The sequence below is a fragment of the Chanos chanos genome, chromosome 5 (genome assembly GCF_902362185.1).
Source record: "Chanos chanos chromosome 5, fChaCha1.1, whole genome shotgun sequence".
Lineage (NCBI taxonomy): Eukaryota > Metazoa > Chordata > Actinopteri > Gonorynchiformes > Chanidae > Chanos > Chanos chanos.
The window spans coordinates 32,010,931-32,021,907 of NC_044499.1; the positions used below are offsets into that span (position 1 = coordinate 32,010,931).

Sequence of the window (10,977 nt, forward strand, 5' to 3'; positions counted from 1 at the left end):
TCATTATCACAGGACTAAGGCCAGGGGCCTGGGAGCCTTGATTTGTCTCCCTGAGATTCAGTTCCAACATGTTTAGCAGCTCTTAATTCCCCAGGAAGGGCAGTGCTGCTTCCAAAAACAGGCTACGTATAGATTATGCATGCAGAGAGATGCGTGGGAAAATGAAAAGGGCTGAAATTGAGTGAGCGGAAGAAAAAAATAGAAAAAAGCAAGAGAGGTACAGAGTGAGTGAGTGAGTGAGAGAGAGAGAGAGAGAGAGAGAGAGGGGGGGGGGGGGGGGGGGGGGGGGGGGGGGGGGGGGGGGGGGGGGGGGGGGGGGGGGGGGGGGGGGGGGGGGGGGGGGGGGGGGGGGGGAAGAGTGGGAGATGTGGGTGGTGAAAGGAGCTTCCGCTTTGGGGCACTGTTATTTGACAATGTGCAACCGATGTGTGTATCCGCTATTTGCGTGCTCCAATTAAAGACACACTGAAGTAAGCCATGCTGTTGATAATACACATTAATTATACATCAAAGCAGAGATGAGAGGAGCTCAACCTGAGTGTTCTAAAAGGGTGCGTGTGTGTGTGTGTGTGTGTGTGTCGGTGTGTCAGTGTGTGTGTGTGTTTGTGTGTTTGTGTGTGTTTGTGTGAGTCCATGTGTGTCTGTGCATCTGCCTGTTCTGAGTCAGTGTTTCACTCCCCTACAAGTTCACCGCAAAGATGTCTTGCTTACAAAGCACAATCTTAAAAACGCAGAAAATGAAGAGTCAGAAAGAACTGGTATGTATGGTACAGGAGCTCTATTACCTGGAAACCTGAAGAAAGTAGGGGCCTGACTCCCAGGAGCCTTTGGCAGATCCAACCCCACTTCTGTCAGCACTCTTCCCTTTCTTAGTCCCTCCACCCTTGGGGAGGCCCCGTTGAAGGAGCCTGTACTGGCTGCGGAAGAGAAGAGCCTGTTTGAACTGTGGGCAGCAGAGCTTACAGGGTCAATATTTGTCTTCTGCTGAAGCTCAAGACTCCTGTAGTGGAGAGTAGGATCATCATCAAAGCTTGGTTCAGTATGTCTGAACACACCAGCATAGCAGCTAACTGGTCTCCGTGGCATGTCCCACTCATCAGTGTTTGAACTATCTAGCGCCCCCTCCTTGGTGGAGGGGCTGCCAAAATAAAGGGACAGGGTGGACCTGTGAAGTTTGGGTTTGTTCTCCTGGGACACCCCCTGTTCAGCCAAATTAACAGGGGTCCTTTTCTGGCAGAAGGTAAAGTTAAGTTCCTCCTCAGGTGGCTTCTGGGCTGTACCCAGAGGAGCGCTTTCATATGGTAACGAGTTTGCTGAGGACCACAGACCCTCTGTGTAGCTGTGTCTAAACTCTGGCCTCCTCTTGGTCCCATCAGTGCCCCTCTTAAATCTCTCCTCATGCTGTGTCATCTTGACAATAGCGGGCTTTCTCCGAAGAATCACCGGCTCCCATTTTGTCTCTTTGGTTTGGCTGCCGTAGCCAGCAGCAGTCAGGAAAGACTCGGTGGCTTCAGCAGGCTGGGTCTTAGTGTTGGTGGTCACTCTCTGCTCCGTGACCTTTACCACGACTGCTTTCCTTCTTGCAGTGACATGAGAACCAGAGGAAGGGTGGTCCACAGGATTACTCATGGGCATAGTGCTAGCGTCGGGGTCTCCGTTCCCAAGTTGAGACGGAGGTCTGGTGTTCGGGAGGCTGGCAGACCGGGTGACTTTCCGAGAGCTGATAGTTATGGAGGTGATCGAGGTCTTTACTTTGGGCGCGACAGGGCTGTCACCACTAGATGGTGCCGGATTGAGAGACTGTTCAGGAACAGTGGTTCCTTTGTGCTCTGAGGTTTTGTTTGAGGAGCTGTTGGGTACAATCCCACTGTGAGCTGAAGGTAGCAACGGCTGGTTCCAGTCTTTCTTTAGAGATGACACAGGACTGAAGTCACCCTCCACTGAGGCATGGCTCTTCTTGCATGAAGTCTACCAAAGAATGAGATCACACGTTAGGCTTTGAATACCTATGCTGTGTGGAGACAGAACCCTGTTTTACACTTCAGGAATCTGAAACTTGGGGGCTTGGGTTTAGCAATGTCATTCTCTTTGTATGGCCCCATTGTTACCATGGTGATGATTCTGCGTTCAGGGTTGGGGAATTTGAAGCTAATCTAATTAAGTAAGGAGTCATGGTATAATACATAAATATATATATATGTGTGTGTGTGTATATATATACATATATGCACTCAAACATGCGGGCGGGCAAACACACACACACACACACACACATATACATACATATATATATATATACACACACACACACACACACACACACACATATATATATACACACACACATATACATACATACATATATATACACACACACACACGCGCGCGCACACACACACACGCACACACACACACACACACACGACAAGGGAATATAGTACGGATTTTTCAAAGCTTCCTCATCGTGTCATTCTTTTTAGCCTAATCAAAAATCCCCAATGATATCTCCCTGCAGCTCCAACAATGACAGCAAAGCTTTACATGTCTATCATAGACATTTAAAACTGAGTTTTTGGTAGGGCCTGAAAGTTTAAGTTTGCTCGAAAAAGCTGTGAATTACGGAAGAGGAAAATTTTGGGCACTGAATGTTCGGGGAGCTATATTTTTGGAGGGCTGCTAAGAAAATCGGAATGCAACGCTCAAATTGTCCCAAACCAAAATCTAAACCATAGAAACATTAACACTTTAATATTATTATTATTTATTTATTTATTTATATTTTTTTAACAAAACAAAATTCATCTCTCTCACACAAAAGACATCTGCTGAACACCTTTTGTGCAGACCAGTACAGACAATGACTTACTAATAAGACAGTATTCAATCATTCGTTCCCCGCTGAGACTGAATACACTGACAGTGTAGGATACTGTAAACCATTAACTGAACAATCATCTTAAAACTGTTCAGTTAGTACTTAACCCCTAATCCCACATGCATGAGTCAAATTTTGGTGCTGGATGGATGATAAAATAGGACAAAAAAGGGCAGCACAAACGCCCCTGAGATGTCCCATATAAACGTGTCACGACGTCGCCGAAAGCACAAGGGCCCACACCAAACGGACTGGAGTCTGAGAGCCTGCTTCCTCTTTTCCTCAATGTATTTATAGCTTGGTTGTTTGTACTGTAGGCTCAGACCTCTGCAGTATTGTTGCTTTGATTTATGACTCGATATTTTTATATTCTCTATACACTGCCGCAAAACAAAGTAAAATATTTGGCCTGAGTTTACCATTGGTGAAAGAAAGTATTATTCACTGTGAATAGAGCTGCTCGTGGAATAGGTTTTGTGCTCTGTATTGTAAGATTTGAAAGATTTTGTGAATTAATAAAACAAATCTGTTAATGTAAAACACATTATCTCCGCTCCAGGGACTGTGGTAAATGTTTGTTAATGTAAATCGTGTTTCAAGACAAGAATTTAACCAATGAAGCAAAACTGAAAAACTGATTTAAACACAGAGGAAAACCTATGAGTGAAACTGCGGATATATGGTGGCTGAAAGCAATGAACAGAAGATATCTGAGATATTAGTATCCTGCACCAAAAGCAACACTGACAAAACTCCTGGACTGTAGTGTAAGTGTTCTGTAGTTTCAAAGATGAGCTATGGTAACTGTGTTACCTGGCCAATGTGTTATAGCTGCAGGTTTAAATTGCAACAAACTGCAATAAAACAGCAGCATTGCTATATTTCACAACAGCAATTATTTGTAAAAGGTGCATTCCACTGGTGCTTGGTTCACGTCCATTCAGTCAACAAACAACACTAACAAGAGGAGGAATGTAAACCCACTTCTATCTCCAACACACTAACTGACAACTCCTATGAAGAAGCTTGAACTATAGAGGGAGCATAAATGCAGTTGGGCAGTTTATAAGTTTATAAATTAACCCTGTAAATGAGCATAGCCTAATCTGTTTAGTTGATTAAAAAAAAAACTGACTGCAGTGACAAAATGCCAGTATCAGGGTGTTGTTTTTTGACCTTGATGGTGCAGGGTGACAGGTTAAACAAGAAGAGTGCCGATTCAGAAAGAGAAGACGAGAGCTCATTTTAAAAGCCTTATCAGAGTTTAAGTGGACACTTATAAAGTCTTAGAAAACTGAGCTGCTAAGCTGCTAAACTAAGAGCTAATATACCACCTGCATCTTCTTAGCCTGAAGTGTCAGGCATGGTTTTAACTTCCCTAATAAAACATTCAAGGTTTTTTTCAATTCAAATCTCACTCTAATCATGTATTCAAAGTTTCCTGAGTTGACAATAATAAATACGTCTTCTAAGTGTCGTCAAACAAACAGATGTGTACTTACCTGTTGTACGCTCAAGTTTGTCTGGCTGTGGATCCTCCACGTCCTAAGAGCAGAAGAGCTGGACCTGACTGCACTCACTCCTGTTCCTCTCTCTGTGTGTTTGGAAAAAAACATTTACAGTGTCACACCCTTGTGTGAACCTAGCCTTCCACTCCACAGTCTGCTCTAACTGTTTACACTGTACACAGCACATGGCTTTTGCTGCATTGACATTACATCACAGAGAGACAGATACTCAAACATGACAGGTCAGAGTCAGTCCCCTCTCTTGTGTCACCACTATGATGGGTATAACAGTAATCAAGATAGCACATCTTTGTGGACTTGATGGGCAAACATTACTTGTCTCACTAAAAATATGCCCTTGTTTCCTTCTGTCCTCTCTCTCTCTCTCTCTCTCTCTCTCTCTCTTTGTAGCTGGGTTATTTAAACACAGTTATGAAGTGGTTGTTAGCATTATTTAAATATAATACATCCAAGAAATACTAAGGTCAGAGAGAGAGAGAGAGAGAGAGAGAGAGAGAGAGAAAGAGATATGTGAAAAGAATATAATCTGTGTTAAAACAGCTTGTTGCAGTCATCACCTTTCTATCTGGTACCCACTTATTGTTTGTTAATGACATTTGCTATGCAGTGAGAGGATGCCCAGTGTCTGAGAACGCAGAGATGACTTTGATCAGAACTGTGTCCAGTCTGTCAAAGGAAATAACCACCTGGTGTCAATAAGCAAAGTGAGAGGGGGGGGGGGGGGTGCTCAGTGCATTAAGAACTTTAATTTCCTTCGTAAACAAGCGAAGGCAAGTGTTCATCAGACTGCCCTCTGTCACCTGTGCATTCTCTTGTCATAATAATTAAAGGGTACCATTTGTATGACATTAGCTAAGTATCAGTGTGTGTGACAGGAATAAAAACGAGGGGTAAAGCTATTGAAATGCAGGTAGCACAACTGGTGTGGGTAATCACAGTATTTTATCAGGTAGGTCGATGGGAGCTTGAGACTATCTGACAGTTCATTAATGAGAGGTACAGTATTCCCTATGCTATCTCCATGCAATGTTATGAGATCCGTCTAGAAACACTTCACGTGTACTAGAACTTGTGTATACAGTGAGTGCTTTGAATAAACTATTAACAATAAGGAGAGTGAAGAAATGAATGTTACTGCTGTAGGATCAAAGGTCTGCACCGAAAACAAGGGAGAGGTATTAATAACAAGTAAAATAAATATTCACATTTTTGTATTTGGGGTAACAAGGGCAAACATTTCGTGGCTGGACATACTGCGTATTCAGTGTGTGTGTGTACATGTTTGCTGAGGAGAAGAGAACACAAAGGCTGCTATTAAAAGTTTTTTGTACTCTCTGTCACAGTGAGACTTTCGATTTTGAAATTTATATTCACGGCTGATTCACCAAATAGTGTGAGCACTCCAGGCTTTATGGATTAACACAACATTCTCTCTGTAACCTTCCTGCAACATTATGACAACGTTAATGGTGTCGAAGAGAGCCTCTGTGCAGTGCTGTGTACAGTGAAATGCATTGTAAATCATCTCAAATGACCTTACATTCACTTGTTCTCACTTCCTAATGATCTCCCCTCACCACAAACCATGGATTTGTAATAATGTGACTAATATAATATAATATAATATAATATAATATAATATAATATAATATAATATAATATAATATAATAAAATATAATATAATATATTTTAATGTGACTGGTAATAAATTGTAATAAAACAGTTAAAACAGGCTTAAAACATGTAATAATGTGTAATGACTACAGGCTTTAGATAGCTGTTTCAAGAGCAGGGAAATTAATGCAAAATATATGAAAATATTGTCCAAAGCCAGTAGTCTACCTCAAGGGAGAGACAAAAGTAAAAGTCAATATTTATTCCTCTGGGTTTTCTCATTTTTCTTATCTCTGTTAACACAAATTGCTTTTTCAACTTTAAATTTTTAGTCTAATAAAATTCTAATTGGTTCAACTGAAGTTCTTAGTGTTTATCTTTCTTTTATATCTCTGTCGATGGAACTCGTAAGTTAGAGCACAACTATCATCTTTTGTACAGAGTTAACACCAATCATGTTTGCCCGTGGTTTGTTGGCATGCGTTGAGATGACTGACAGAACCAAATAACCAAAGTCTATATTTTGAATTATAATAATATTGTCAGTACCCATTACAGTCTGAGAAAAGGAATCTCATATCAGTATATATATATATATATATATACATACACAGAACAGGGATGGTGTTCTGCTCTTTTGAGAGTCATGCTTAGTAGCAATTTATTCAGAGTATCAGTCAATCAGTCTCCAAACCAAATCCAGAGATAAATGAATCAGAGCAGAGGGTGATGAAACCTCAGTCTGCATTGTGCAGCGCCTAAGAGCCGAGTTGTTTGGAAGGAGAGAACAACATGAGTGAATTAGTCTGACGAGACCTGGATAACCACACATCTCCAGATTTCCATCACGTGTCTGTCTAAGCTGCCAAAGACGGGTGAGGAATCGATATGTAAACAAGGTGGGAAGATGGGAAATCACAACCCACAGAGGATCAGAGAGAGAGAGAGAGAGAAAGAGAGAGAGAGAGAGAGAGAGAGAGAGAAAGAGAGAGAGAGAGAGAGACAGAGAGAAGGAGAGAGGGAGGTAGACAGATAAATAGATAGATAGATAGATAGATAGATAGATAGATAGATAGATAGATAGATAGATAGATAGACACAGAGAGTGAGAGAGAGGGTGGAGAGAGAGACTAAAAAGCAAAGGTATTCAGGTTTGCATTATGAATTTCTCACCTCTCTGTAAGTAGAAGAGGGGTGATCCCATCGTATCACTCACACAGAAGCACAAATTTGACTTGACTCTGAAATCCCTGATCCTCTTTAATGCTTTTCTTAATTAGATATTTAATGGTACAATGATTATTAATCACAGCAGAAGATTCCTCTTTGGGTGTTGTTTTAATTGAAGGATATCAATTAGTTCTGTAGAGCAACATGAGGGCTAGGCTGGGAGGGCCAAAAATTTTATCTATTTATTTACTCTTCTGTTCCCAGAAATTAAATCTGTTGCAATCTTTTTCTCTTTTCGATCTCCCTTTGATTCCTCTATGAGTCTTTTGATATGAGGGTTAGAGCTGGTAGCTCACTGGTAGCATGTGACAAACATGTGGTGAGATTTGTAATTGCTTTAAATGTAGCATTGTTCTGCCATGACTGACGGACACACTACAGTGACTTTCTCTCTGTGCTCAAGTACAGCTTGAATGCTGCTTTATTAGCCATTAGACAAAGAACACGTACCACAAAGATAAACCACAGAGTCAGGCATACACCTGTGCACTAGTCTCTTGTGGAAGCAATCCATTTTGTGAAAGCAAATTTAATCTACTGGTTTTGTTACAGACAGTGTTGTATTATTTGACCCCCCCCCCCCCCCCCCCCCCACTGCCACAGAGACACACACACACACACACACACACACCCTCTTCACCAAGCTTAGTGTGTTTTTTTCTGGCTTTAGGCTCTTTCCAGCATTAGGGGGCTTTGAATGATGATAAATGCTGACTTTGTAAAGGGTTTAAAGAAGCGGTGGTGTTGACAAGATTTCCTGTCTTTATTCACAATAACAGATGACACATAAAAAGGCTAAAGAAACCCCAAAAAACAGAAACCACGTCTATATCAGTACATACCCTCTGGTCCAAATCCATTGGCCTTTTTTTCACCAGTATTTTTGATGAAAACGGGGGTGATTGGAGATTTCAGTTTCACCTAGGAGAAAAACAAGTGCAGTCAGATACAATCCTGTCTGATTTATAAACTTATCCATTTTTATAAGCACTATATTTTTCACCAATATTGCTCCCAAAGTGCAACATGATTGGCTAAGCAATGAGATAACTGATCATTACAGAAACACTTATAATAATGCAATTTAACTGAAAGGATACAGTACTGATGGTTTACATATAATGCCCAGTTTGTTATACAACCAGCTGAGATGATAATTGTCACTGGGATAAATGTAACATCTGAGGGCTTAAACTCAGCGTGTCATGATTGAAATGATGAAGGAAGGAAGACACACATGCTCAGAATCTGTGTATCTAATCTCCATGAAGTAAAAAAAAAATCCTTCCATTCCTCTGCATTGACTGACGATCATTCCTCCAGACTTCTGAATTAGTTTTATTACACTGCCGTTAGGCTGCTTGTCACCCAAGCTCCTTTTCCTGTTCCTGTTCAATGCTCATAAACCTGTTCAAAAACCTGACAGCATTCCTGCTGGGTAAACACTTTTCCTAGAGCTGAAACCAATACCCAGTTGGGCTGTGGAGTTTGGTTAACTGTCAGATCTGGCTTGCCTTACTGCCAGGCTGAGCTGAAGTATGATGACCAGTGCTGCCTTGGCACCACTGACCCTACCCTACGGGCAGCAAGAAAAACAAAACACCCCCCCCCCCAAAAAAAAACCAAAACAAAGAGAAGCCTGATTGGCTGGAGACATCACCATACACCAAGGAGAGGTAAATCTGGCTAGAGCCTATTTATTTTAGCTTGGACAGGAATATTAGTCTCAGTAGAGCCAAACAAAAGGCCTCACTGACAATGCAGAGCCTCAGTGTGCTGCTGCTGCAGGAAAAGAGTTTGAAGGACTCAGTGTACTTTTAGAAAGAGTTGCTGTTATCTAAGGGTGTAATTCTCCAAATTTCTCTTTGGGCGTTAGAGTTTCCTGATTTGTTTTGGTTTTGAAATCTTTAGATCTATTCCAAAGCAGTCAGAACATCGTATCAAACATCAAAAAGATAGAAGAGAAGAAATGAATAGAAAATTCTGTAATCCCCATACCTGAATAATGAAAAACGGAGAAATGTAGGCTAGAAAGCAATTTATTACCTCAACATGGGAGAGATTTGAATCTCAAATCAAGGGAGTCTGAAGGCAGCACAGTGGCACTGAGCCAATGCTGATTAACACATTGTTGGCCATGTAAACTGTATCAGTTGCAGAGGACACCTTCCACATGTTTAAGTACATTTATTTATTTAGTTAGGCTCTTTATTAGCAACCTAACAGCAAACCATTTACATTTATGTCTAAATAAGTTCATATTAAGTTTTCACTCTGTGTTTTTACCAATGAGGCTTGCACAATGCAGCTCATAGAGTGGACTCTAATAATGATGATTGGATGATTGGGGTGACTCCTCACCCTTAATCCAGAATATGACCTCTCATATTACCATCAACCTCTAAAGATCAATTTTCATTTTCGAGGCTGTCAACAGGGGATTATCGGAAGGCCTTTATAATGTTTCCATTTTATCAGGAAGTTATCAACATCTTGGGCTTGCAAGAGAGATTTGATTAAGAGAACTTATCTATCGCAGTTTTATTTTTTACAAATGTTATTATATGCTCTTACCTGGCAGGTATTTTCTTGGGGGCGGGACTTGCCGGGGTCAGAGCCGTCACTCATTATCACTCTCCTCTGAATTGGGAGCCAGCCAATTCGGACAGGAGCCAGTGAGCAGAGGTGGGCTTTCTCTGACCTGGGGCCTGGCCTTATGCGAGCCATCTCCCTGTTTCCGGGCTGCTCCTGGGGTGTGAATAATTCTATGCCTTCCTGGAGGCTCTCACACACACTGGGGCTTTGGCTGGGTGTCCAGTTAGTCCAGTTCCTGCTGTGAAGGTAAGGAAAGCCTGGGTTATGTGATGAATGTCCAGCTGTCTCCAGGGCAGGCATGGATACAGTCCTGTCAGAGAAGGCCGGCATGGACTGGTTGACGAGGTGGTTCTGCGTCCTCTCCAGGTGTTGTATCCAGCCTTCCGTACGTCCACCCTCAATACAGCTCTGTGGACGAGCTGCACGAGGGTACCCATTCACCTGCGTGTGGAGACCCTCCCAGTCACCAGATCTCCTCCACCCTGGGGCCCTACGCAGGTGAGCAGCTGAATCCTGGCCAGCTCCTCCGTGGGGCTTAGGTAACCTCTGCCAGCTCTCTGGTTTCACCGTCTCCATTGTAATCCTTCACATCAGCTATTAATGAGAATCCCCCCAGTCCTGCTGCCGTGGTTACTGGCTAGAATGTAAGAAATGTTCTGGCTAGAGCTCCAGTAAACACTCCTCTTGAAAGTCACTGAGAAAAGAGTCAAAAAAAGAAAAGTGAAAAAAGAAAGTATGAACTTTTTGTACTGTTGTTCAAAACTGGAACATAAAGAAATTCTGAATAGATTTTTCACAAGACTTTGTACTCTTACATAAACTTCAATTACACATATAAAGTAAAGCTTGGTTATTAAGGTAAGATTATGTAACTCAGAAAATAGAATAACAATTGAAATGGAAATTTATTTTACCTGAAATTACAGTGTTCTCACAGAAAACAGAACAGTACTTATTCAAAAGCCATACCAACCTCTTACTGTCACAGCAGGTCCTCTTTGTAATTGTGTAGAGTTACATCTCACTCGCTGGATCTCAGACTGAAGGAGAGCCAGTGGTGGTACTGTCTCCAGTCAAGCATGAATATGACTGCGTGTGTGTGTGTATCCCTGAATGAACAAAAGACTCACAGA

The 10,977-nt window shown here is 41.9% G+C and overlaps 1 protein-coding gene across 1 annotated transcript in view; it reads right to left on the minus strand.

Moving 5' to 3' along the window:
- LOC115812404 (disintegrin and metalloproteinase domain-containing protein 12-like) overlaps positions 1-10,420 on the minus strand; it is a 106,490-nt gene extending 96,070 nt beyond the window's left edge. Inside the window, exons 1-2 of the mRNA XM_030774882.1 lie at positions 9,824-10,420; positions 786-1,968 (exon numbers count right to left, since the gene is read on the minus strand). Coding sequence (XP_030630742.1) covers positions 786-1,968; positions 9,824-10,420 — 1,780 coding nt within the window. The remainder of the gene's footprint in view (positions 1-785; positions 1,969-9,823) is intronic.
- Between the last annotated feature and the right edge of the window lie 557 nt (positions 10,421-10,977).